This window comes from Aythya ferina (genome assembly GCF_964211825.1).
Source record: "Aythya ferina genome assembly, chromosome: 1".
NCBI lineage: Eukaryota > Metazoa > Chordata > Aves > Anseriformes > Anatidae > Aythya > Aythya ferina.
Window position 1 is genome coordinate 149,053,940 of NC_140296.1, and position 27,761 is coordinate 149,081,700.

A 27,761-nucleotide genomic window follows, 5' to 3' on the forward strand; every position below is an offset into this window, starting at 1 on the left:
TGCACCTACAGATGCTTAGAGCACATTAGTGGGCAGCGTTGGGAAACTCTGCAGTAGGGAGCAGCTACTTACCTGACTTAATTTACCCTATTTAGGGTCCTTTCAAGGAAGACAGTTTAAGTATAGCCCACATCATTCATACTGATTTGGGGGCAGATAAGCATGGGTCAGTTAACATTTAGGATGTGCTGCCTCATGCCACAGCTCCCTAAGTACAACATCCAGACGTATCTTAGTGTATTTTAGTATACAGCAGAGACCAGAGCCAAGGAATAAATACAACGATAAAGATGCATACGTACATCAACGTGACTGGTAAAGGCAGAGCCTCGGATCCCATTAAACCTGTGGGAACAAAAATGTTTTTGCACAGTTACATTGTTTAGAGGGAAGGAACGTGGTGCTGAGATATGCTTGCAGTGATAAGAAACCTTAACAATGCAGACAAACAGACTCCTTAGAGCAATTAGGTGATAATCAGGGTGTCAAGCCAGATAAGCGAAGAAACATTGCCACCTCAGAGTAAAAAAGTCAAAAGAAATCTGAAAAATAACAGGCTGGCAACTGAAAGCCATGTATCAGCTGTGAAGCATCGGATAGGGTGTGAACCTGGATTACCCAGTCAATGGGGAAATGGGAGGGTCCTGGTCATCCAGAAATGAAGTCTATAAACTGTGCTAGGTGTTTCAGCATCAATGCTATTTTGAGTAAACTTTCTCCAAAGTTTTACCACAAACTGCCACTGCTATCTTCATCTCAAAGTCAATTCAGGGCTGTTAGGTCAAACAAAACATTCAGGGAAACAACAGCAGTTTTGTGGAAGCAGATGGGATACAACAGGAATGGGGAGTGGTCACTCTCATTTTTGATTTTAGCCACTTTTAAAGGATTAGTGTATTTAAAAACAGGAAGGTGAAATTTTTTTATTTTTTTTAAACAAAATTAAGAACTCACAGTGGTTGAGTGGCTGTGCTAACTACCACTGACTAGTATAAATTAGGTAAATTCCCTTGGTTATTTCCATGTATAGGACCATGTGTGCTTTACCAGCACTACAGTACCCTACAAACTTTATTAGTTTGCTTCAGAAAGCAACCACACAATGTATTGTACTATTGCTTGTACATGTTTTTTCAAAAAGTGAATAAACAAGGGTTTTGTCAGTCAGCCTTGGGGGAGGAGTGGGGTGGGAGTGAATACAGAAAAAGCCAAACAAACCACTGTCAGCTCTTTTGCACCTATGCTGGTACATAAACCACAAACTCCAGAAAACACTTAAACCTTAACTCACAGAAGAGCAGGCGGATTGAGAAAAATATAGCTGCTGTCAAGCAAATGAGACAGACGACCTTACCTCCCTTTGTGCCCGTTCAGCTGCCAAACCTCTAGCTCCTCCTTAGCTGTAATCACAGCTTTCTCCGTTGCGGATTTGGGTGCAATTGAGAAGAGGGTATGACGGCCTCAAATAAACAGAATACAAACAGAAGGGGCTCTTGTACTGATCGTGTTATTCAGTTGTATATTTAATGAAAAACTCCATTCGTTTAGTCATAGCTGCTGAAGAAAGACAGACTGCCACAAAACCCAGAACATCTGCCCAGACTGCTACAGGACACGCTGGATCTCCTCCAGAGGCTCTGGCAGCATAATGCTGATTTGTAAGAAGCACTGTTGAAATCCACGCATACATAGAAGTTTTTGAGTAACAAAGAACTGGCTATTTCAGGCTTCTGGGACGTCTTAGTTGAAGCTATTTTTCCATTATTAAACGGTTTTGTGGGTTTGTTTGTTGTTTTTTTGTTTGTTTGTTTGTTTTGAAAGACAAAACCAGCAAGAAATTATATGGCAATAGATTTAAGGTATGGTTTGTTTAAATTAATGTCAGGTATACGGAAAGATAATTATTACATTTCAGTCAACTGCAAACAGTAAAAATGCCAAGGTTCCAAAATTTAGTCCAAATGAGATAATTACTAAAAACACCACCCCTATCCTAACAGGCTAAGAAATGGCATCTAACAAAATTACCCACCCAATTATTAAAGAACAGCAATGCTACTAAGAACAGCTCACTAAATTTACAGAACTACATTATCTAAAGTTTATTGCAAAACCAGAAAAGAGACAGCAAACTTGAAGTCTGTCTTTCATTTCAGATTTGTATCGCTTGTCCGAGTTTCACTCACTCACATACACACACACACACGCAGCCTGTACACAGAAAGTTGCTAACACATTTGAGTTCCCACAGTCTCGCAAGAAACCTTAAAACATTTCAGTAAAAAGTTAAAATGAGGTCTTTTACCACAAGGACTATAAAATCCCCCCTCCCGCCCCCCACTACCGTCAAATTTCTAAGTTTTGGATTCTAAAAAGCATACATAAAAAGGAAGTTATTTCAGTAGCACAAAGACTGCCTTAAACATAGCAAAGTACGTCTAAGGAGTTAGTGCAACTGAAAGAAAAAAAAAGACCTGCATCATACACAATCAGTGTTTTAATTAACACTGCTGATAAGCTCTAAATCTCTAGCTGGAGTAGAGCATTGTTTGTTTCTGATTAAATTTTAATTCTCAAGTTACATTAAAAAAAAAAACAGTTGTAGCAATTCTTCTGAGCTGCTAGTTTCATGAGGAAAAAGTCCCTTTCAAAATTTCAATAAATATACTGACATCTAAAGTTAGTTGAGGTTGTCATGCAAGACAAGTTACATAACCAAGACCAACTCAATCTTTATAATAAAGGCAACTTGCATTCAAAAATGAACTTTACCCTTACATTTTTATTCAAAGGGTAAACATGAATTAACCCAGCTGTTTACCTGAATTACAAAAGTAACATGATTCAATATGAAAATAAGAAACTGTCTACAAATCTCTGACAGTAATAAATTGCAATATACAATGCATACAGGAGTTATACAGAGCAACAAACTCTTGTACAAAACAAAAATACTTTAATACCTTTAAAATCCAATTTGTTTTTTTTTAAAATCATTCATGAAAAAGATTTGAGTCAGAATTCACACCTCAATTAGTCTAGCTTCAGGTAGCTACATTACAGCTATTTAATATACAAAGAGATAAATCTCTCCACCAGTCATTAAAACTGTCTTTTTGTTAGAGTTTCACTGCTTCTGCGTCTCATGTTCCCAGATCCAAAGTTGTCTTCAAATCATGAGAACTGAATTTGTTGAACACCGGAGATCTACAGAAAGAAAACGGAAGCTTACGTTCAGTGTAACCTTTTTTTGAAATTGCACCATCGTTAGCAGCCTCGAGTTGTCAGAGCGTTGGAATGTCATGACAGCCACCAAAAGACTAAATCATTGATTTCTGGTTTTCAGAACAAGGCAGCTGAACTAGCGTTTGAATGTTAGCAGCAGAAGGGAGAACAGATGACGGGATACTGTACCTGTTGGTATGATGTTGTGTAGACCATAACATTCTGCTGTTGGCCGTCTGTAGTTATTAAGCCTGCTGGCAACTGATTAGCTGAAAGAAAAAGCATTTGAAGAGAGTTAGACATGATCTGCAGGCTACGTGGAGCCCTGTTTGTAGCATCTGTCACTTAAATTACATTTAGTTGTGGTCCACTCTGGGACTACAGAGCAATTCCTCTCAGGACAGCTACATACTACACTGCATTCAGTCATGCTTGTTACTGAGTGTGAAGTGTCAATGAGCTTATTCCCATTAGTACTTCAGAATCCAAATCCATTATCTGATTTTTCATCACTTAATCTGCATGTATCTGAACAAGAAACCCAGTGAAAAAGTCATGCTTCTTTATAAGAACAGGGACCTGAATGTGGAAGAAGCACAAAAGGTGGTAGAGGTGAACAGAGGCAGGCAATGAATAATAAAAAGAAAAAAAAAAAAAAAAAAAAGTACTGGCAGAGGTATTGACAGGAAGCCAAAGACCTGACATTATGCCAGATGACTTCAGCATTTCTTTCAGGGTACCACACCAGCGCTCTGAATTTCACAGAGGAAAGACACGGCTAATGAACTGAGTAAAAAGCACTTCTGGCATTTGGGGAGAAAATTCAGGGAGTGATGCTCTAAGTTAAACCCTGACAGTAAAGAATATGGTAAGCTCGCTGACATTCAGAGTAAATACACGTTACAATTGTTAGTTGGAAGTAAAGCAGCAAAACTTCCAAGCTGTAAGTTCCTATAGCACACCATTCTCCACTAGGAGACAAAAAAGGGACTTTTTTTCTGTTCTGAATTATGGCTGTTACTATGTACAAATAAGATGCAAACCCCATAAAAATCCAAAAACCCAGTGTAATCCTAACAGCTTTAATATGAAAGCTGGTGCTTGGTTTTGTTGAACATCATCATATTATCTTTCAAACACTTAAGCTGCACATTAAGAGACGCATTAAGATCAGAGTTAGAAACAGCTTGGGCAGGTCTAAAATTTTAGCACCCTTCAATCCAAGTTCCACATCCAACAGCCAGGTCAGAGACCCAGCATTAACCTCTGGTGAAGATCTAAGACCAAGAGCTCAGGGCTATGCTACAGTAACACAGTTTTCACTACTGCCCCTGCTGCAGCAAGACCATCACCCTGAAGGGATCTATAGCTGCACCTCCATGGAGAGAAATGCCTGCAGCACACGACACGATCAGCTACTTCAGAGACATATTTTTTTCCTCCTCTTCTGTTATCTGCTACTGCAATGTCTCCCTTGGCACCCTTCCAGGACTTAGTATTCTCTTCCAAAGCTGCTCTTTTCAAATCACAGCAGGTTAACGCTTATTTCATAGAGCACACTGAGGCTCCCAGGCCTGGGATATTTGGAAAAGGGGGCAGGAGCAGATCTTCAGCCTTCTGCCACTTAATGGGGGCCGTATCAAATTTGTTAAGGGGGCAGAGCATCCACAGATGGAATGGGATTCCTTTTTTCTGGTTTCCAATTTCTGGTGGGCATTGTACTCAGGCCAAGCAGAGCACAAGCATCCCTGAGAAAAAACTTTTAGTGAACTCACCGCTTGGCCCAAAAAAGGTACTGGATGCAGACACAATCAAAACATTCCAACTATTTTTCCCCCTCAACTCCTGAGCTGCAGTTTAAATGCACGAAGACCTGAGCATATACAAGATACAGCTTTTAGAACAGTATCTATATATTGATTTGACAACCTTTCAAGCTGGACAGACCTCCAATAGCTGCAATCCAGGAATTACAAGCAACATATCCAAGGTAAATAAATTGGGTCTGTAGTTTCGTTGGTACCCTACTACTTCTGAACCAAGAACTATTACGTAAGTGAGTACAGATAAGAGTTTGCTATTTGCATTTCCTAATCTTCAATCGGAAATTTAAGTAAAAAAAAAAAAAGGTAAGCTTTCTGCAAATCCCCTGTAGTATTTAGGTTTAGATTCTTAAATTCCAGTCAGTTTTATGAACTTATCTTCCAACCTAGGAGAGAGCGTAACAGTCTCTACTGTTTTGTATAGCTGAAGTCATCAAACTAGGAGCAAAGTGTTCTGTTTCAGAACCTGAGTAGGTCATCTCTGTTTTCAGACTTTGAATTTTTGCTAGTTCTGTAGTATACCAATGATCTCACCAGTAACTATGACAAAAGCCACACCTCTTAACTCCTGTACCACCTTATCATGTAAAAGACAAGGTGAAGGCTATGCAAGAACCCAGCACCAAAAAAAAAAACAAAAAGCAGAGACCCAACAAGTGTCAGGCCTTAATTCACAGCATAAGGAAGAGAAATTATAGTGAATGCATATGATGTTCCTTCCCCTATATTTTTTAGGTGCTAATCTGTTCGTTCTTTTGAAAACATAAGAAATACTAATTGCTTTAGAATTCTGTGAAGATTATGTTCTCCACTGGTTCTTTCTGAAAGACCAGATCCCCAGGTCATCACATGATGTTTACTTTAGTTTGTCCCCAACAGTCCTGCAAGTAGAAGAAATGGAGCCTAAATGTGTAGCTATTTAAAAAAATAAAATATAAAATCCAGGTTTGCATCTTTTATTACAATACGTGCTTATGTGTAGAAAAAAATACTGTCCCTAATGTATATATTTAAAAATCTTCCAGAGCTGACATTAACTATTACTAGAATGTCAGCATTTACCAGTGTATTAGCTCATTCTGACCGTAAGTTCTACTGACTGGGAAGAGTTTATCTTGGCACAGGGTATACTCCAGACATCTCAAATGAAAGCCTCAGGGGATGTAACACAAGTGGTCAGTCCAGAATGTCTTCCTCAGTTAAGAGTTCTGATGTCTAAAGGAAATGCTATCCTTTGAAAAGCCATAGCAATAATGAAATCAATTAAGGAGTGTTACTTACTAAATGCTTCCTCTGTGAGCTCCTCACTTAGACCATCTCCAGTTGTAACTGTTCCCCCAATTCCCTTTTCTCCTTTCATTGCCTGGAGAGAAGAAAAAAAGTATTTGTATTAGAGTATTGTTGGTGTGAGATTGTTTCAAGGACCCAAGACCTCTATCCAAAGTTTGGAAGTCGAGCTGGAGTTTGAAATCCAAGACCTGAAAAACTACTGTATTTAAGACTGTGCACAGTATGAGAATACATAAAGGGTGTTTTTCATCATAGCTATACTCCTCAGAAACAAAAACTCAAAAATTGAGATTGAATAGAAAAGGTTTTCAGCTGCTGCACAGAGTCAGAGATCTGCAGTAACCCAGCAGCAGTCAGCACGTTTGCAAGAAATCACAGAACCTCAGAACTACTGAGTGTGCAACATTTGCTTACCAACAATATGCAAGCGCCATCCTCATACAACTAAGGGTTGACATTTAAAGCCAAGATATTGGATTTCTCTCCCCACAGCAAGGACTAGAGCCAGAAAGGGTATCGGCACAGAAAGCCAAGGCTCCTAGTCATATGCATGCAGTTGTACAACTGTGAGGTTCTATTACATAAGAATACACAGGAAAATATTAAAGGTAAGAAATGTGTTCTCTGCACCTGTTTGATGGAGAATAAATGCATAAGCTTCAAAGCAGCATTTCATACAGTACTCTGAAGAGGGAATGGATGTTTAAAATTGATAGGAAAAAACATCCAAACCATTACTTAGCTGAAAACCAATCCCAACGATCTGCTACTACAGTATATACATCTGCAAAAAATAGACCTCTCAGAAGAAGAGCAGAATAGACCTACTTCAGACTTCTCCAGAAGAACTGCAACTAGCTCGGCACCACTTGCATTTCTAATTAATGCACATGCCTGTGCCATCCAAAGTGCTGTAACTGCTAGAGAGAAGTAGAAAAAGACAGCAGACGGCAGTGCTTCAACTTTTAGATTTCACCTCCTGTTACTCAGTTAAACACCCTCTCACAATCCACCATAAAAAATGATCTTCTGGAAAGGGGAAGTTTAAAGTGCTATCAGCAAATTGAGTATCACTAATGAGCCTTAGTGCCATTAATTGAAAAAACTTTGATTTGCAGAACAGAGAAAGCCTGAAGAACATCGTCTTCTACAGTACTGTTAATTCAGACATCCCTGCTTCACTCATGCCAGTAAAACCAAGCTTATTTTCTTTCTTCTTCCCATGATTATTTTAACCCTGAACAATTTCTTCATTTGGGTTTTTAAAGAAGGGAGGTCATTGGATAAAAATGCGTTTGATTTGTTTGGTTAAATCTGGTATTCTGAGGTAGCAGAATACAAAGTAAAGAAGAAAGCATCATTTCCTTTGGTCTCCAAACAGCAAGGTGGGTGGGGGGGAAAGAACAAAAATTCCAAGCAGAAGCAACTTTTTTTAAAAAAATACATATTTCTGAAAGGAAAAAAAATAAGTCACTTTCTGCTAGAGAAGGGATAAAGAAAAAGTGCTTTTATCACATAACTATCAGGTACGAAGTATCAAAAGCAAACTAAGAAAAAAGTAAAGAAAAACCAACAGATTACAACACCACTGTAGCAGATAGCCTTTTATGCGAATAAGTATTCCAACATGAGAAAAAACTTTCTTTTGCATATCTGAAGCCCAGAAAAGCACTAGGCATTAGGCCAGATCCTCAGAGGATGCTGTCTAGTACAGTTTTATTGACTGAACCCAAAGATCGAATTAAGTATTCTTAATAGGCACCTTTAAAGAACAGAATGATTTACTACCGACAATATATTAGACAAAGTTATTCAGTTGAAAGCTCTAACATCTTTGAATCAGCAAGTCTAATCAAAATGCCTTTTTTTTCCCCTGTCTTGTTAGGTTCTGGAACATTTTAAAACATCACTGTAGTCCCAATTGGCCCCTGACAATAGCTGTGAGATACAAGGTGGCCATTACACAATGATGACGTGGAGCTTAGAATAAACACAAGCAGGTCAAATAAATGAGGAAATACTGAAGGATATACCAACCTCTCTGAATTTTTGGAGGTATAACTTCAAAGGTTCAACATAGCTATCAAATCCCAAGGTAGACATGGCAAAGAGAATATCTTCTCCATTAATGGTCTTTCTTTTCTCTTGGTGACACCTCTCACTTGCTTCTGACGTTATAAAGCTGATGAATTCACTTACACACTCTTGCACACATTCTTTTGCATCCTTAGCAATCTAGGGAGAAAAAAAAGTGTCACAAATTGATTCATCAAGACCAAAGAACACTAAAAACACAAAACAGAACAAAAACCAAAACCAAAAAAAAACACAGCAGGTTGCAATAGATATTAAAGGAAGTATCCCAAAGCCTGATAATAATACCCATTTAGGCAACAACTGTATAAGGGAACCACTGGATGTCATCACTGCTCTGTGGAAGCACAGCTGCAATGTGATTTTAACTGAAGTTTTACTATTTCAAGCAGAACAACCAAATGCCATGATCTCCTGAACTCATAATTGTGTTCTGTACAAGGTTTTATATATAGATGCATCTCAGTATTGTGCCTGAATTTGCTTACCTACTACTTACCTACAACCCCACTGTAGTACATTCCCACAAACCTGGCAATGACAAGTATGTTTATCCTGACTGGATTAAGGGACTAAAATATATGCCTAGCGGTGAGCTTCTCTAGTGCTTTAATATTCTGGTATAAATTTTGCAAATGAGAGTTCAACTGAAGAAACATACGCCCCTGGCAAGAACGAAATAAATTTGATTATGGTTTTCAGCTGGACAAAAGTAATTTACCTGACTTAAAATAACAGCAACCATTACTCACGATTACTTGGGAAGCTGACAGGAGCCAAATGAAGGATTATAATAATTAAGATTCTTATTCTTCACACGTTAAGAACCTGTTTGTATTTTCTTTTTTTTTTTATATGAAGCAGTAACAATACGTAGAATCTTCACTAGTTCCTCTGATATTTTCAGAGGAATAGAGCCAGATTTTCAGAAGTACTCATCAGCCAACAGCTTCCCTTGCAGCTTTTCACAAAGACCTCCCTGATTTTTCAAGATAGCTCATCATCCCATATGCTAAATTCTTGAGAAAAATCTCATCTTGATTGCTAAAATTCATGACAATATGGACCAGTGAAGAAATTTTCACAGCAAAGATATAAATGTAACACCCAGATCTCCAGAAAGCCCTAAACACTATGAAGTACAAGCAGATGCAAGAAAATTTTGCCTTCTATTTAAAGGGATCTCAAAAAAAAAAAAAAAGAAGGAAAAAAGGCAGCCTTAGCGAAGAAAAAAATAATAGTTGGGCAAGAAGTAATTCTGGAATACAATAGACAAATGGCAAGTAATAGCAATCCTGCAAAGTTTTAAGATCAACTGGTAGAACATTCAAACACTTATAACCAGTCTTAGCTTAAAATTGATTTAAAAGGTCTGTTCTTAGAAGAAAGAAATACATGTAAAAGAAGTCTTTCAATATCTGGCTTTACTTGCTACACGATATAAGGCAGGCTTCTTAGGTCATTTTGGTATTTGGACATGTAAAAATTGAGGCAACGGATGACTAACCATTTGCTTTCCTCCACGATGAGAAATAGATTTTTATTTCCCCTACTGTATTTCACTTATTCCAAATTTTAAACAACTCAAACAAAGCACAAGATTGAATTTTGTAGGAGAGAATTACATAGAAAACATTCTTGCCAACATGGGATTTTCACCAAGTCTGCCTTGTTATGACAATTTCAGAGAACACATCTTGGAAGAAAAAAAATGCCCTTGAAAGCCCTATGAAGCTTACTCTCAGGAGCTGAAGATCCTGTAATGATGGAAATTATAAAAAGCTTTCAGAACCCTAGGAAAAGTAGACAGATTTTATATATTTTGAAGGCTTTCCTCCAATAAACAGGGATCATTTGGGAATGTTGTGCTACCAGCTTAAGTGCACTCAGAAGGAGTAAAACTCATTAATACACTTTCTTTACCAGATAAAGACATTACCTTTCCTGTTTGGGGTATAGCATTTTTCATTATCCTTGCAACATTTGCAATTGGAAGATAGATATCTTGTTCTCTAAAACTCTCTTTTGACCCATTTGTATCTTCATGATCATTCATGCTGTCCTCTGTGTCTAATGAAGAAAAGGAAAGTTAGCAGAAATCGTGTTTGATAGACAACAGGCAATAATTAATCAAGCATAAAATATTCCACTGAAAGATTAATCATTTTTGAAAGAGCAGTGTATTAACACTGTAGAAATAGCCACAAAAAGCAACAGATGTGACATCAGGGTATCTTTATGGACGTTCAATATCATATTTACCTTACAATGCACAGAAATCTATGTGGCTGCTGAAAACCAAGCATTCTTAATGTCACGTCAAAATAAAAATCCTTTCTTAAAAGATTGAGTTGTGCTTTTTTTTTTTTTTTTGTCATCACCCCCAAGGACACAGTATCAACGTTGATAAATCTAAAACTCACCTTTAGATTACAGGAAAAATGCATTATACGGTGAAGCATTATGAATACAAACAACTGCAAATACTTAGCATGAGAACTGACAGCAGAGAACCGTACAAGAGGTGGAAGGAAATTACACACAGAGAGAAACAGTACTGTTACATTTCTTACCATCGTGAGGCTGTATCACATAGTGACTGCCACCAATGTAATCTCCAGCGATTCCTAACTGAGAAGCATCCGTCGTGGAGCTATCACCGTCCATCTAAAACCAGAAGAAGCAATGCTTTCAGGTATGGTTGCTGTGCCGGAAGGGCAGCTATTGCTGAAAAACCACACTTTAAGAAGCTTATGAGACCAATTTTTACAGAGCTGTAAGTATTTTGCCATTTGGGAACAGCACACTCATTGGTGCTGAGCTTTACTTATTGTTTTGGTTTTGATCAGTTCTTTGGATGCAAAATACTAAAGAATTATTGCAGCTATTTCTCTCGTTCATGCAAAAATGAGAAGTTAAAGGAACTTAACTAAAGGAGAGGTAGGTTCATACATTCCATTAAAACAAAGGTTAACACTTCCTAGTAACTTTTTCTTTTTGACTATTGCCCATTCCCAGATCAGGTATCAGGGCCAAGCACCTATGGAGATGAAAATGCAAAGCCACAGGCAATCAGACTAAACTGTAAGACCACGCTAACAAGTGGAGTGCTTACAAGTAGTTTTGCTCCCCTTACCTTGCAAAGTAAGGACAAAAAGTTTCATTATAAAGAGTTTCATTATTTTTCCAGTAGTAAGGCCACCTAAGACTACTCATACAGCAGTACAAGATGCTTTTGACATTATTCTTCAAGTCACAGCTGAATTTCAGCTGTGAGTCTGAAGTCTGCAGCACACAGCGTCACAGGCAAATTGTTAGCTGCTTTTCTGACAGTGAAAATAATGAAACTGCTTTGTGAAACCTGCCCAGAAATTCAGCTGAAGGCACAGGCCGTGCACAGGAACATTTGGTTCATGCACCACAAATCCAGATAGCAACTTGTGCGGTTGCAATGACAGGCTGACCAGAACAGGTCAAGGCATCTGTTTCTCCGAACAGTCCTCAAAACCTAACCCCAGTTCACCAAATGCGTTACCTACAGTTCTTATACAAAGCGCACCCTTTGCTTTCCATTGCCCAAGCAGCTTTTCTCAAGCTGACCAACTTTTCCTAGCCAGACCTTGGGACCAGCTCTCCATCCTCATCCTTCCTGAGGCAGGAGTCACTCCTGGCTGTCTTCTGAGTCGTGTTTGCCTTTGCTTTCCCAGCTTCTGTCCTGCCTCGCTCCTCATTTTTCCTCCTCTCACAATGTTCCTACGTGGCGGCCAACAAGAATTCTTCTCCTTCAGGCTTTAGAAACTGGGCACAGTTCAGTAGGGGATTTAAATACTAGGAGAAGGAGTGATGCCAAGAGACAGGCTCCCTTCCCTGCTGCCTTTGTCCCAGGAGGCACCGACCACATTTCAGCCAGAGGAGTCCAGGAGATGCACCTGCCCTTCCCGTCCTTCTATCCCAGTTATTTGTTGCTAAGTCCCAAAATTTGGGAACAAATTTACTTTGTAAATGAGTAGAAGTTTGTATCCCTTTAGAAAAGTTTGTATCCCTTTAGTTTGTATCCCTTTTTATCCCTTTCCACCAGGAAGCAGCAATCTGGTACATCACTGCCTGCTGCATCCACATTTTGTCACAGGACACAACGCTTGGATACACCACAGCGAATGCTTCTGCCCAGGCAGCCAGTTACTGTATCACATTTGCTTTTCTACAGAAATAATGAAATTTCTCAAGCACTACCACCAGGCGCTCAGTAGGAAGCTCAGACCAATGTGAAACCGTGGCAGACAACGGCTCTGCTTTCAGAGGGGTTATTTTAGTGGTGCCAAGTACAAGTCTGAATTTGAGTCTCTTAAAACTTGAGCAATCTTGTGTTGTTTTTTTCCAGTTGCAAATGTCTTGAAAATTAGCGTATTAAAAAATAAACTTTTTCAGAGCATTTAGCTCCCATACTTCCCAGATATCAGGTTTTTGCGGTCTGGGTTTAAATACATAAGATTGTAATGATGCTGCTTTTGGAGAGGGGAAACAATGCAAAAAAATTATGGATGGAGAAGGGGCTCCCAGCACATCCAGATCTCTTTCAACACTGGCTCACAGATTTAAAGATATTTCTGAGTGCGTTTACAGACACCTTTGCTCCAGATTTTCTTTGCTGTGGATAACATTTGACAAGCCTGCTAACGCTCTGCTGCTCACCTGCTCCTAGACAGTCAGCTCTGCCAGCCCCGTCAGGCACCCCGCGCCATCCCTACAAGATGCAGGTACCCCTCCTGTCCTTGGGGAACCACCTCTGTCCCGGGAGGGAGAGATGGAAAGGGAAGGATTTTGTTGTCGCTGAGCCCCAGCAGCTCACCTGCCTCCATCTGCCTGAAAGTGGGGGGAGGCAACCTCGTGCTATTTTTGCACCTACCAGAAACATGAGTAACGCAGCCTCTCTCAAATCTGAACTTTGCCTGTGGCCACAAGGGCTGGGTTTTTGCTTTCAAGCTCTGAAGCAGCATCTGGTGCCACACATGGCCACAGATGTGCAGGTAACCTGAGTGCTGCTCACATTCACGGCAACGGTGCCGCCGCTGGAGGTGGCCTTGGCGCTGTTTCAAGGAAAAGCTTTTTCCTCTTCTTCACCGTACTGACTGCTGCACACATGACCTGCTGCTTCTTTTAAGGCACTTCTGGTCGTTTTTGATGGGCATTTGTAAAATGGTTTTGCCCAAAGGGAGGACAGCACTTTATACTTCAGCTTTCCATGTGCCAGCTGCCGTGCCAATTCACTCCGTCTGCATGCTGCAGGCTCTTTGCTTAACGTTGATTCTCAATTTTTCAAAGGGTTTAGAGTTTGCTTACTCAGCTCACTGTAATGACAATGCAAGGATATGGCAATCCTGAGCATCAAGAACACGAAAACTGACATCACCCTTCCTTAAAACAGTCGTGTCACTTTTCCTTCCTCAATCTGGAGTGGTTACGCTCTGCAGTCTGCTAAATCCCAAAAGCTGCTTCCAAAATTAATTTCGGATTTTCTGGTAGTCTTGTTATCAGTTTCAGCTCTGAATTTAACTCCAAATTATGGACTCCAAAAACTTTAAGCTTTGAGTTTTATTCAGCCCCAGCTCTATTTTAAATGCCTTGAGGTTCCCCTCCACCCCCGTCCCTTTCTTTTTTCGGTTTTCGATGAACCGTATCTTCTAAAACGTTGTCTTCTTCTGACTGCAATGTTCTTCAAACTTCTGCAGTGATGTGACAATTCACTTGTGTCTGCTCACCCATTCTGCAGGCACTTGCATTTTGTACGTTACCCTTAGCATCCAGCACTAGGTGAACACTAAAGCTTCTCCATCCATACCCATCTGAACCTTTGCTGCCAAGCCCCCATAACATTAGGGAACCAACGCGCTTTCATTAGCCTCAGTGGCCTTCAAAAGACAATTCCTGTTTGAGTCTCTTCTAAAAGCGTCCTGCATCTCTTGGCAGCTTTGACCTCATTAGATTAATGCATCCTCCAAGATCCGTATTTACTTTTATTCTCTTCTGTGTCCACGTTTCCATTTCTACTTATAATATGTGTCATCTGATAATTAGTGAGAATTTTCTGCTGGTTATCACCATTACCAATCAAAACCAGCAATTAGATCAGCAAAACCGAAAGGAAAAGGCTTGCAAAAGAAAAAGGCAGATCTGTCTCCGATAAAGCAAACAGGCACGGACAGCCTACTATCTCCTGAAATTACTTCTGTGGCTATTACTGCAACAAAGGTTTTCAGCTGCCAGGACAACCTTGGGGCGGTGTAACACCCTTCTGTGTAACACTTGGCAGGGCCAGGTGCTAATCCAGGATCACGGGACAATTTGGCTGGATCACAGGGGAAATTCCAGCTGGAAGGGGCTCAGGAGGTCTCCAGGCTAACCCCCTGCTCAAAGCAGGGTCAGCTCTGCGCTCAGAGCGGGTTGCTCAGGGCTTCGTCCAGTTGTGACTCAAAGACCACCATGGATGGAGAGGGCCCAACTGCCCCAAGAGCCTGATCCACTGCTGGACTGGCTTCATGGTGAAAAGTTTTGGGCCCCTCAGTACAAGAAGGACACTGAGGCCCTGGAGTGTGTCCAGAGAAGGGCTATGAAGCCGGTGAAGGGCCTGGAGCACAAGGCCTGTGAGGAGCGGCTGAGGGAACTGGGGCTGTTCAGTCTGGGGAAAAGGAGGTTCAGGGGAGACCTCATTGCTCTCTACAACTACCTGAAAAGAAGGTGTGGGGAGCTGGGGGTTGGCCTCTTCTCACAGGTAACTAGTGGTAGGACTAGAGGGAATGGCCTCAAGTTGCGCCAGGGGAGGTTCAGGTTGGCAATGAGGAGACATTTCTCCTCAGAAAGAGCAGTCAGGCACTGGGACGGGTTGCCCAGGGAGGTGGTGGAGTCACTGTCCCTGGGGGTGTTCAAGGAAAGGTTGGATGTGGTGCTTGGGGACATGGGTTAGTGGTGACATTGGTGGTAGGGGGATGGTTGGACGAGGTGATCCTGGAGGGCTTTTCCAACCTTAATGATTCTGTGAAAAGCAGCGGCATTGCTACACATTACTCCAACCCCAGCAAGTTCTGTGGGAGAAGTGCAGTCAGATTTCATTTTGGTTTTTAATTCAATGCTAGATCACAGTATCTGAATTTAGCAACTGCACTTAATGCACCGTACAGTCACCCTACTAATATTTCTTTGAGTTCAGAGTTTGACACAAACATGACCTTGCCGAAAAATGTGGCCACTGCTATCCCACTTACTTCATAAAGAACACACAGGTGCTTCTTCAGGTATTATAGTTTATACTTCAGATGATCAAAACTCCAGAAGTCACTTAGATCACCATATATTGAACACTGAATGTCAGCACAGAGTCCGTAATACATACAACACAATCCAATCCTGAGAAAATACTGGTCTAATACGTTTATAATTAATTTCCCTCCAAAAAAAAAGAACAAAAATAACAACCTTCCAGTGTCACTACAGTTGCTCTGAAAATGCAATACAACGTAGCATAGAAACAACTGCTGCCTGCAGTAACTGAAGTGCCTAGGAGACTAAAAAAAAACAGCAATTCTTAAGCTGGCAGGCTTAGTAGGAAAAGAGTGACTTCTTTGGATGGAAGTAGCTGCTAAATTTCATAAACAGACAGAATCCTGGAAGATATAATCCTAAAACTCGTGTTCAGAAAGGGGCCGGGTGGGTGGGTAATCTCAGAGCAGATTACCACAGGACTTGCCACAACTTGAAACACTATTTGCAGATCATGGATCTCGTTTGCACCGTGGCAGTTCTGGCATGCAGAAATTGCAATGTTTTTTCATACAAGGTGGTGTCTCCTGCATCTGTGTGGCCACCGAATCACATGAGGAAGGAGGGCTCCCAACACATTGCTCAGTAGCAGGCACTACGCGAAACTGCAGTTTTGTGAACTAAACCGCACGCTTGTGAAAGGCACTTCCATTTTGCAGCTCACCCTTCTTCGCCTCCAGCACAAGGAAATCACTGACGCTTCTCCACACATACACACACTGACTGAAGCAAGACCAAGAACCAAGGATGTCAGAAATGACAACGTGTGGGTTTCAAAAGTCACGGAACTGTAGAATCATTTAGGTTGGAAAAGTCCCTTAAGATCCTGAAGTCCAACCACCCACCTAGCTACCCAGCCCACCACAAAGCCATGTCCCTGAGCACTGCATCCACACACCTCTTAAAGACCTCCAGGGCTGGGGACTCCACCTGGGCAGCCTGACCACCCTCTCTGTGAATAAATTATTCCCGATAGCTGATCTAAACCTCTCCTGGTGCGACTTGAGACTGTTTCTATGTTGGCAAAAAGCATCTGGACACAGAAGCAGCACAAAGTTGATTTTTTTTCATGCCACTGTCATCTCTATTAGAGGCGACCAAGAAGATACAAATGAACAGATCCAGGAAAAGCAACCCCAGAAATATGTTGAAAGGGAAACACTCCAGATCAAGGGCATCAAAGAAAACTCAATGATAAGCTGCAAGCGAGTGCACATACAGGTTTACACAGCCATCTGGTAGAAAGTTTTCTGGGGGATGCTTAAAAAATATGCTTCTGTCAGCTGCCGACAACTCAGACAGTTCCCAGAATATATCTACACTGAATGAAAAAAAAAAAAAAGAAAAAAAAACTCACTACCTTAAAGGAAATCTTGCATCCTGCTTAATCTTAAAAGCTCTCTTAAGAGACTGGTATCGTAAGGAGGCGAGAATGCAAGCCCAGAACTGCAAGCACTGAGGCGAGGATGGGTCTTAGACTTACATGAGCATAAGAGGCAAAAACCAAAGGAAAGACGGGAAGGTCTTGCCTTCCGAATTACCTGATAGCACTTTGTGAGCCTGGTCTCTCAAGGGAAACCGTGTGTCTCGTCTTCTAAGCACTTAATGAGGTATTCATGTACACCACCACTCTGCCAAATTTGCTGTCCCACAAGAGTCCCACCGCAGAAAATTGTACATAAAGAACTGAAGCACCTGGAACTTGCCATGTGGCTGTCCCTGCCACTGAAGCAGGACAGAAATGGTAACTAAAGCTGTAGGTAGTAACTGCTTCAGCTGTTGTAGATTTGTTTTGCCACAATCCCTTATCACAGGAAATGTAAGCCTGAAAGCCTGTACGTAACATCTAAGAGACAACAAAGTTTTACTTGGGCTTTCTGTACCTTCATTTGCTGCTCCTATATTGAAATACTGAAAGACTTTCTAAATTGAAAATACAGCATTAATTCCCTTTGATTTTCAGTGACTTCTGGAGAATTTGATTTTCCACTGAGTTCTCACCTGGCAGCGAAGCACTGTCTCCTACAGCAGAAAACACTGACTGGGAAACGCATTGGTGGGCACAGGGCATCATTCCAGCAGATCCACAGAAACGTAAAGATAAAACCCCTTGGCACGTGCCCGGAACACAAACAGATGCCGCGCCGTCTCTCTCAATCTCCAGCTCCCCTAATCTCTCACAGAGTTCTCCCCCACAGCAGAACAGCCTCAGGAGTGGCAGATTGATGCCGAGAGAACCCGACAGCTTCACTAACACTTGTTAGCCTGCACTGAGCTCCTTCCCCTGGACCACAAGAAGGAATCCTCCACCTTATGAAATCCAAGCAGGGCCTCTCCACCCTCCCACCATCCCCATCTGATAATGCCAGCCACATTTATGGCCCATCTTACCAGCCCTAATGTCACAGGCCATGGGCTCCCTCACCCTGCAGCATGGATCCAGCTGTGCTCTGGGAAGCGGTGACTCCTACCCACGCAGAGGAGCTGCTCAGACACACCGCTAGCTGCAATATATACAACAGCTGGACTAACAACACACACATTTTTACATCAAACGCAACTGGGTCGGTGCTACGGAGAAGCTGTCTGACCATCCATGACTTCATTTCTGGCAGAGAGAGGAGAGAGAAGCTGGAGACAACCTCTAATGAGCAAGGGAATTTAGGTGGCTTTTTTTTTTTTTGCAGAAGCCAAAGCAGGGCGACAGTGATGAAGAGACACAGCCCCAGCTCCCTCCTGCTGCTGCACTGACCGTAAGGGCCCTGTAATGTTTCCATATTAATTTTTTGGTGCTTTCCTAGCATCTCTGGTGAAAAGCTAAGCTCATCTGTTTACTAAAACAGCAATCCATAAATCATTTTTATTTTAGAAATTTGCTAACATTTGTAAGTTGACTGTGTTTTTTCCTTCATTGTGGTATTATCTCTAGTAAGTGTCAAGGATAATTTATTCCTCTCAAGCAACAGGGCAAGTAAGTTTCACAACGCTATTTCAGGACAGGCCACTTTTTTCAGGCAAAATCATCGAAACTGTTGACACTTCATTTTATTCTATCAATGTTATTTATAAAAGGTCATCAGTATGCGTGTACAGTGGCATATTTTGCACTTTTTCTGAGCATCCTGCCACTAAAATATTAATTCCCAAACACTACATTTTTCCAAAGTACCATTGTAAGTCTCTTTTCAGTTGACATTTCTGCAAGTGTTCCCCCACCTTTTTTTTTTTTTTTTTTTTTTTTTAAATAAAAGAAGATGCAACTTCAAAACAGTTTGATAGTGTTTCGTGTTTCCTGTCTTCGCAGTATCCTGGACTGCCTTCGTTTTCCTCTCAAATTCTGTACACTGCCTCCCTCCCTTCATGTAATTATTACCACAAATAGGAGGTTCTCTATTGAACTTTGAACTGCTGTAATTGTCAATTATTAAAGCCTAAAGAGTCATATCCAGTCTCCTTGGCTTCTTTCAAATGTAACTTCATGGCTGTACACAATAACAGCCAAGACCATATATAATCACCTGCTCAATGCAGAGCACAAGGAACTCACGCAGACCTCATAAATAATGATTCAGATTAAACCATCGTGGATCTCCCGGAGAATTACACATGGATCCTTCCTTTACATTGAGCTGTCATGCCATAGGCCACAAAAACAAATTAAAAAAAAAAAAAAAAAGTAATCGCTAAGCTTGCTGTTTAAAAACGCTATGCTAATGATTAAGCATAAACACCATTTCTCCATTCCTGCTAGCCAATTAAAGCCAGATTGTGAATAACACCCAAAGCAGATCCTTCCATTTTGCCACTATTGCCTGGGCTCCTTTTGAGAAAGCAGCAATGCTTTGCTGTGGTTGTTTTTAATTTGACAATAATGTCTATCCAAATCAAACCATGTGTTGCAAGGTAGGCAAGGGCTGAAATTCATATTTTCACTTCCCTGCCTGCCTAGAAAAGTTCAGGTCATTGTCAGCAATTATTTTGCCACCCCTCCAAACCAACCCAAGCCCACTAGGTAACTTTTACATGACAACTCTTTACAAAGCCTGAGCTTTTTGGCTAAGTCCCAATGGACCTGGCAGAGCTAGGATTTGCCTGGCTTTGCGTCCTTTCAGCATTACACTTCCAGCGGGACCCGCGATACGTTTCCTTCATCCCAAGAGCTGCAGAAGCATTATCAGAGCACGTGTCTCTTTCCCTTTCCAGCGTGATTCCCTGCGAGTAACCTACACGGAGCTCTTCCTTTGGGGTCCACCGGCTGCAGCTTCAGGACGGGATCACGGCCGGGATCAGCACCTCGCTCTGCCCATCTCCGCCACCTGCCACGCGTGTTCCTGGCTGACCCCCCTGCCTGGCGACCTGCTGGACCTCGCATCCTGACCTTCAACACTGCAGCAAGCAGCACCCAGCGCTGGGGCAGGACGAAACCCTCCCGCCCAAACCCCCTGCACCCCCCCCACAGCCCCACAGCCCCGCTTTTCGGCCCCCCCACGCTCCCCGTGGAGCTTCGTGGGGGGCTCCCCACACCCTCCCCAATTTCGGGGCAGCCCCAACGCCGTGGGCGTGGTGGCGGGGCCGCGACCCCCTCAGCACCGGGAGGAGAGAGGAGGGGAAGGGAAGAAGGGAAGGGAAGAAGGGAAGGGAGCGGGCACGGCGGGGCCGCCACCACCACCACCACCACCACAAAGCCGCCCCCCGCCGGGCAGCGGGGCCCCGGGGCCGTCCCCGCCTCCTCCTCCTCTTCCTCCACCTCCTCCTCCTCGGACACAAAATGGAGCCGGGAGGGTGGAGGGGGGGGGGGGCGCCTCCCGCGGATAGCGAGAGGGCAGCGGTGGGGGCGGCCGCGCTGAGCCCCCCTCCTCCCTTCTTCTTCTTCTTCTTCTTCTTCCCCACCACCGCCTCCTCCTCCTCCTCCTCCTGCTGCTGCTGCTCCCCGCCCGCCTCGCTTCGCCTCCCGGCTCGGCTCCCCCCCAGCTCCTCCGTGCACAAAGCGGCCGCGGTCTCCGCGGGGCTGAGCTCGCTCCCCCCCCACCCCAACACTTCCTGGTCCCCGCTGGCAGCGGCGGCAGCGGCGGCGGCAGCGCCGGGGCCCGGGGAGGGAAGACGGACATTTCATTCGAGCCTGCAGTGGAACCGGTTACCAATCATTGGCCGGAGCCAGGCACAAACCTCCAGTGCGGCCCTGGTTGGCTCCCTCCGCAAATCGGCTGTTTGGTTGGACGGAAAATGGCTGCGAAGGAACCAGTCCCAGCGCGGAGCCCCGCTTCCCGCAGCCGGCCTGCCCTCCCTCCGCGCCGCCTACCCCGCCACGCGCGCCGGCTCTTCCCCTCAGCGCGCTGCCTCCCGCCGCCAAGCGCCTTCCTTCCTTCCTTTATTTATTTATTTGTTTTAAGTCAGAGGTGCTGCGAGGCCGTCCTGCCCCTTCCCTCTGTTTCCTCTACACGCACACCATCCCGCTGCAGACCTGAAAACCTTTTTTACCACTCCCCCCGCCATGACACGGGGCCTAAAGGGCCTGGTTTCCTTCCACTTTCGGGCTTTGTTGTTGTTCTTAACACGCACGGCCTAGAGCTGGCTTCTCCACCGAGATCTATAAACCCCTCTTACAAAGCGTTTATATGAAACACTTCATAACACACCACTGCTGCCATTCACTAGGACTGTAGACAGTGATATTTTTTGTAGGTGAAGGCAGCCAAAAACACTCCCCACACCTGCCACCAACATGTGTCCATTTGTGATCTCCACAGCAGAACTAACAGAACAATTTCGTTTCATACTGCCCTTAATAACCTGTAGTAATTCTTCATTACTTCAGAGTCCTAAGTATCTTGCTAAAGTGTAGTAAAGAAACTCATGTTTCACAATGGCCTTTGTCAGCGTTCTTTACCAAGTTAATACCTGATACACAAATACGTTCCTCTCCAGGTTTTCTTCTGGCGTTTGGATTTAAACAAAGCAAAACCCAATAAACCTTATAAATTGCCCCTTGTTTTCACTTAGGAATGTTAGTTTCTTATATTTCAATATACCAGAAAGAGTCATGTTCACTCAAAACATCCATGGATTTAGACTGAGTTTCAGGTTTAAAAGGAAACATCAAATGAGACAAATTTTACATGACCTCAGGTTTTTACTTCAAATGCTATTTGCGGCTTCATTCTGCCTCCTGGGTACTGTGAGCAGTAATTAGTTAATTTTATTTTTTTTTAAATGCCTGGAAGATGTAAAGTAATAAAAGAACATTCACTAACTTTGGGGCCTTAGGGAATGCATTTGTCTATTTTACAGCTTGTGTACACTGAATATAATACCACGACAATGCCCTATTCATCTTGCAATGTTCTTTTAAGATCCTACGGATTCTCTCATCTCAACCTGGAATTTCACAACTGAGTAGAAAGACAAATGCTCACCACTGTGCAGGTTCTTCAGGGCACAGTGTAGAAGCTGCACTTTATTTTGAACAGCTAGTTGACGTTTTGATTGAAAGTGTGGCCCTTAAATCTTATTACCGTATGTTTTTCAAACTCTAAACAAAAATACTAATTGTTTTACCTGTGATGGTTTTGCTGACATTTCTCACGGTTGCATTGATGAAAAAATTACTTGTCCCATGATTTTATTCAACGTTTTTCTTTAGGACAGCATAGTGGGAACAAGTGCTCGCTGTTACTGGTGACAGAAGAGCTCTCAGTAGTTAAGTATGTCAGCTAGCTGAAACGAGGAGATCCAAGACTTCAATCAAGAGTTCTTCTTTACGTACCTCTTATCTTGTGTTCCTTTATTAGTAACAGCTTCTATCACACATTTAGCGTGGAGTCTTTAATTGGTTAATTATTTTATCCATATGCTAAGTGCATACTTAAGCTCCATATATTTGCAACACCATGTGTTCTATTCATCCCATATATCCTGACGAGGTACATTTCAATGTGTCCAATCTGCATCTCCCCTCTGCTCAATATTAGTGGTGTCTTGTGAGAACCTTGATAAAGTATCTGGTATAACACTTGCTGCTTTGTTATCTACCTGCTTATCAGTTGCAGTCTCAAATTCCTCATCACAGCATTTAGATGTTATATTTTCCAGGCCTGAATATAATTTCTCCTGTCTGTAGTGTGTTCCTTATATTCTGCAGTCAATACATTTCTTCTTTTAGACCAGGTCAAATTTTGTCCATACAAAAAGAGGGGGAGAATTTGCAAGAGCGGGCGGAGTTAACTGTAGTAAAATGTAAGAGTTTTCACAGAATCACAGAATTGTCTAGGTTGGAAGAGACCTCAAGACCATTGAGTCCAACCTCTGACCTAAACCTCACAACCTTTTGTGAGGTTGTGATCTATTTTGTGAGGTTGTCATTGATGTCTGAAATTTCCAGTAAGGAAATGAAAACCTTCAAGTATCTTCTGTTTTATCTGGTTAGCTAAGAAAGCTCTCAGAGGTGAGCAAGTGTGCTACAGGTATTACTACAGAACCTTCTTTAAACCGGGATACATCAGCCCACTGCAGATTGTGTCTCAATTGTGGTCTGGACTCTGACATTTGAAAAAATGTGGTTAAAACAAGAAATTGCAATTTTAAAAGAAATAGCACTGGATGGTAGTAGGGGGTTCATCCGACATCCTCCCGAGTTCTCATTACTGTGCAATTCTGAGTGTAACAGACTGGACATATACGTAGGTCTGTTGTCAAACTATAAACTCCATAATGCTTCAGGAATCTTTTCACTCTTAGCAGATTTGTGGGCTAGAGCATTCTTATTTGTAGTAGAAAGTCCTTATTAAAAGATACTTGGAAGATACTACAGAGCCCAACAGTGCTATGTGAGAAAAAAAAAAAAAAAAAAAAAAAAAAAAATTGAATATGGAAATTCAGGAGAGATTTTCTACAGGTAAGTAACCAAGCTCAGGAGTCACAGTAGGGTGAGATCAGAAGGAATGAATTAAAGTTCAGGACATTTTTAATTTTCCCATAGATCTATAGCTCTCACTCATGTTGAAAAGAATCTTTAGCTACCACAGTGTAGCTCGCTTTTAGATTGTATTGCCCTTTAAACACTAAAAATTCTGCCACACTTTGAAGGAACTCAGTGCTTGGGCAGCATTCATGCTGTGGTCCCACAGCCCTGACAGGGAGTCGTGCAGGGGCTGTATTGTGACAGTGCACCAAGAGGCAGCTCTTTAATAGTAGGCGGCTTTGACAGCCCCACCATGGGGACCAAAGGAGGTGTTTATTCACAGCACATTGGTATCCAGCCAAAAGGAGGCTGGACAAAGTGTGATTATGAAGTGACTGCAGCCCATCTGGGTGGTATGGTCCAAAGAGCACGGTGCAATCTTGGATTCAATTCCCTGTGCACTTCTTGGGCAAATCACTGTAAATCAAGGTCATCAAATGTCAATTGAGAGGTGCATAAACACCTTTGAAAGTCTGAATTTTAATTATATTGTGCCTCAATTCCCCATCAGCTACATCAGTAACAATACTACTTTCCTACTTGGAGATGAACTGTAAATTGCTTAGACACTAAGAGAACAAGACATGTAAGAGTGAAGCCATTTCCTGAAGACTTCTTGCGACTGAAATAATTTTTGAGTGATTTCCTTGCACTCAAATACTTTTTTTTTAAATTATTATTATTTTTTATTTTCCAAAAGATGTACAGAAATTTAGTATGTTGATATGTATACCACTAAGTAAATTTGATTAAAATTGGCCAACGTTTCAAAAGTTACCTAGGGAGCTAAGACAAATAGGCAGTGCATGAATGCATAAGTCTTGTTCCCTTAGATAAAAAGAAAAATCAACTCATTGTTTTTACCCGTGGAACAGCTAGTCAAGCAAGTAGATCCAAAGATACTACTTGTAGTTTAGATGTACTAGTTACTCTCAGCCAGGTGGGGTTAAACGTGGCTAGCAGCAATCCCTTTGAAATGTACTTGCAGCAGAACTGACTTGTAATCAGGTAATTGATTTGTTAAAACATGTCTAAAGCATCAAGTATAAATGCACCACAAGAGCAACAAAGAACATCAAAGTACACGTGCAAGAAGGTGGTCCAGACAGAATCGTTTAAAAGATAAGATGAGATCTTGGCAGAAGTCTTGGCCGTGAATAATACAGCAACAGTTGGAGGTGAAACTCTAACTTTGTTTTCCACAAAGCAATGCCACACTTTTATTGAGATGCAATCTGACAGGAGCCTTGCTTTGTGATTATGCAATTATAGCCTCCCGGATAAAAAAAACGTGTGCAATGGTTCGGGCTCCTTTTGAAACACAGGGGGAAAAAAATCAATGTTCATTTTAAATGGCAAAGGATAAAATTATTTGGCTTTTCAAACCTTATGACAAGTAATACAAAGTATAGAAAGAAAAGCTTCAGTATCTCTAGTAAAACTAGATACTCTAGCAAAACTTTTCTGTAGCTAGATATATGGCACATTTGCAGCTGTCATTCACATGGGTTTATTTGTTATCATCTGCACTCAGCTGTATTGTGTGGTTATGTGTTTTTGGTCTTCTCCTATTATCAGCTATATGTGGGATTGAATTTACCCAGTAGCATGAGTATGGTGAAAGACATCTTACTTCATTCTGCTGTGTAAGAGAACAAGCAGCTGCTTAATGGCCATGCAGTGAAACTTGACATCTCCCATGGGTGGAAAAGCTGCATTCTGTTACAGCTCTGTTTTGGGCATTGCTGAGGGAGCCCAGAAGGCACGTTAGATGAAGATGGGAAGTGAAGACGTGGATTACTGCCCAGTTCAATTGTGATTACAAAGTTACAGTTAGGAAAACCCTAAGACTGCCAGTTCTGATACACCTGGTTTATGGAATAGGGGCTCCAGAGAACTACAGAGCTAAGTTTTGCTCTGTATCATCAGATCTTCTTTTCCAAAGGGTACGTTCCCACATTTTGTCCATGTGTTTGAATTGCACAATGCTAATAGATTTGATGACTCAGTTTTGCTTGCAATGACTGGAGGAATTCAGCGTTTTCTTGGAAGTATCTGACCTTTCCAGAGGCTGTGACACTTGTCAGTATTTGTAGTTTCACCTGTCGAGGTGACTGTATGGGATTCCAAACTGCAGAGCTGAAAGCTTGCCACTGTCTCAGTGGCATCACTAAAACAAAATTGTTTTCCAAGTCAGAATCTGTTACCACAGGCGGATCTTAACTGTGCCCCTCAACTATTGCTAAGATACTGACACTGTCACATTTGTAGTGTAGGCAGAGACATAGATTTCTTCTGTCAACTTCATCATGAAAGCTTGAATTCTCACTTGAATTTGTCCAAACTAAGGGCTAGGGATGGATAGGCCCACTCTTTAGCAGTGGAAGCCTGTCTCTGGAAGATGAGTTGCCATCTGGAGATGCCTGTCTTTCTCTGCAGGCTACAGAACGAGCTTAGATCAAGAGCTTATAAGAGAGGCCAAGCTCTTAGGTGGCTGATGTAAGGTAAGAAGAACCTAAGTTTGCAAAAATGACAGGTATTTCAATGGCATGCAGAAAATACAAGGACTGTGCCAGCTTTAATAATGTGAATATTTAAGTTATTTTGCATTCAGCACCAATAATTCTGCAACTTATAAGGAGAAGGTGGCACTCTGGGCACTTCATTTACTGTGACAAACCTTCCTCCTAGTTTATATATAGATGGAATGTATAGAAATCTATTATTTTGATGGTCACTTTTATAATAGCCACAGGGAATCAATTAGCTCAGAAACAACTGAGTGATTGGTCCCACTGATGTATCCTTTAGATTATCGTGACTCTGTTGCAGGGTTCTTCACTGGGAGTCATGCAGCAAAAATGTTTGCTATAACTTATCAAGATTTCAAAACAGTGTGAGACACCTTACATTTCATCTTTATAAAAAATGTTATCAGTTAATATTTTAATGTAATTGCTATTTTTATTAATAAGTATTTTGTAGACTTCTTACACATTAATTGAATTTGTCACAGCTGATCTCTTAGCACCAACAATGGTATTTTATGCAGTCTATGCTTTATGATAGTCCAGTATTCAAGACAGGACACTATGCGTGAGATTTTCAAGGCTTTCTTTTGTTCTACGGATATTTTTAATGAGACAGTCATTGCTGTCCTGCTTCTTAACATGGCATTTTTGAAGATGTGCACTAAAGTTTCATGTTGATGGAACTAACAGACTAGAAGACAAACCCAAAGCATATCTAAATCAGTGCTTTGGAATGGAGTTGAAACAGACTTTCAGTTTCCCAAAAATTTCAGTGCTCAGACTTATCTATGACTCCAACAGGGATTTAAATTCATGCCTGTATCAAGGAGATACTACAGGATCCAGGGTGTCCTTAAACTTTTATGATCCTGAAGACTGCTCTCCGATGTGTGTCCTTGCTACTGGAAAAGGACAGCGTGAAGATTATTTATGAGGGGGACAGTAGTAGAAATTGAAATGTCAAGCATGTTCTAAACAGAGAGGAAGATAAAGTCTCTCTCCCAAAGAGTCAAAACAAAGAGAGAAAGGCAGAGAATAAGGAAAAGATATGTAATGGACAGACAAGGCACCAGGAGATCTCACTAGTAATACAGCATTTTTCTTTCATCCTCTTCCGTGTGGCATTCTTGTTATCATGTTCTGCTTTCATTTCAGTGGCACAGCACTGGACCTCATGTACGCTTGCAGTTCAGCCAGCTAAGAATAAATTCTAAAATAAATGGATGTGCCTGGCTTTTCATAAGCCTCAGAAAGTGTAAATTCTAGGAGAAGTTAAAATAAAAACTTAGATACTTCTTGGACTCGCCCAGAAAGAAATCTAACCTGGGGGACATTGTAAGAGCAAACAGAAGACCAGACCTCGATGGAGAATCACACAAACATGGTAAAAAAGTGGATATAACTGGAGAGACGATGCTCTGGCAAAATAATAAATCAGAAAAAAAAAAAAATGAATTTTATAGGAACTTGGGGTTGATCACAACCTGTGACTCATGTGAAACCATGAAGCCCATGGAAAAACTGGAA

At 41.8% G+C, this 27,761-nt stretch overlaps 2 protein-coding genes across 6 annotated transcripts in view; one reads left to right on the forward strand and one right to left on the reverse strand.

Annotated features, from left to right (window-relative positions):
• The window catches only part of HCFC2 (host cell factor C2), a 28,707-nt gene extending 26,677 nt beyond the window's left edge, over positions 1-2,030 (forward strand). The window contains exon 20 of the mRNA XM_084533249.1: positions 1,549-2,030. The gene's annotated coding sequence lies outside the window, so the exon portion shown is untranslated. The remainder of the gene's footprint in view (positions 1-1,548) is intronic.
• A 732-nt stretch (positions 2,031-2,762) lies between these two features.
• On the reverse strand, positions 2,763-21,086 carry NFYB (nuclear transcription factor Y subunit beta). Of its 5 annotated transcripts, none has more exons than XM_084533276.1 (7): positions 20,913-21,086; positions 11,006-11,099; positions 10,372-10,502; positions 8,376-8,573; positions 6,330-6,411; positions 3,415-3,494; positions 2,763-3,207 (listed from the first exon to the last, which is right to left on the reverse strand). In XM_084533276.1, the coding sequence occupies exons 2-7, from the start codon at positions 11,097-11,099 to the stop codon at positions 3,175-3,177; spliced, it is 618 nt and encodes a 205-aa protein (XP_084389402.1). In that variant the 5' UTR covers positions 20,913-21,086; the 3' UTR covers positions 2,763-3,174. The 5 variants fall into 5 exon arrangements, with proteins under 5 accessions (XP_084389402.1, XP_084389406.1, XP_084389403.1 ...); XM_084533280.1 differs by having other exon boundaries at positions 3,415-3,486; positions 20,913-21,081; XM_084533277.1 differs by having other exon boundaries at positions 20,885-21,038.
• Between the last annotated feature and the right edge of the window lie 6,675 nt (positions 21,087-27,761).

What these genes read in the sequence shown, in the direction of transcription:
- NFYB (XM_084533276.1), bottom strand. Translation starts at nt 11,099, where the DNA reads ATGGACGGTGATAGCTCCACGACGGATGCTTCTCAGTTAGGAATCGCT. An exon ending in CTATACCCCAAACAGGAAAG is followed by an intron (nt 8,574 to 10,371) that starts GTAATGTCTTTA and finishes TTTTCTCCCTAG; the next exon opens with ATTGCTAAGGATGCAAAAGA. An exon ending in ACACAACATCATACCAACAG is followed by an intron (nt 3,208 to 3,414) that starts GTACAGTATCCC and finishes TTCTTTCTGTAG; the next exon opens with ATCTCCGGTGTTCAACAAAT.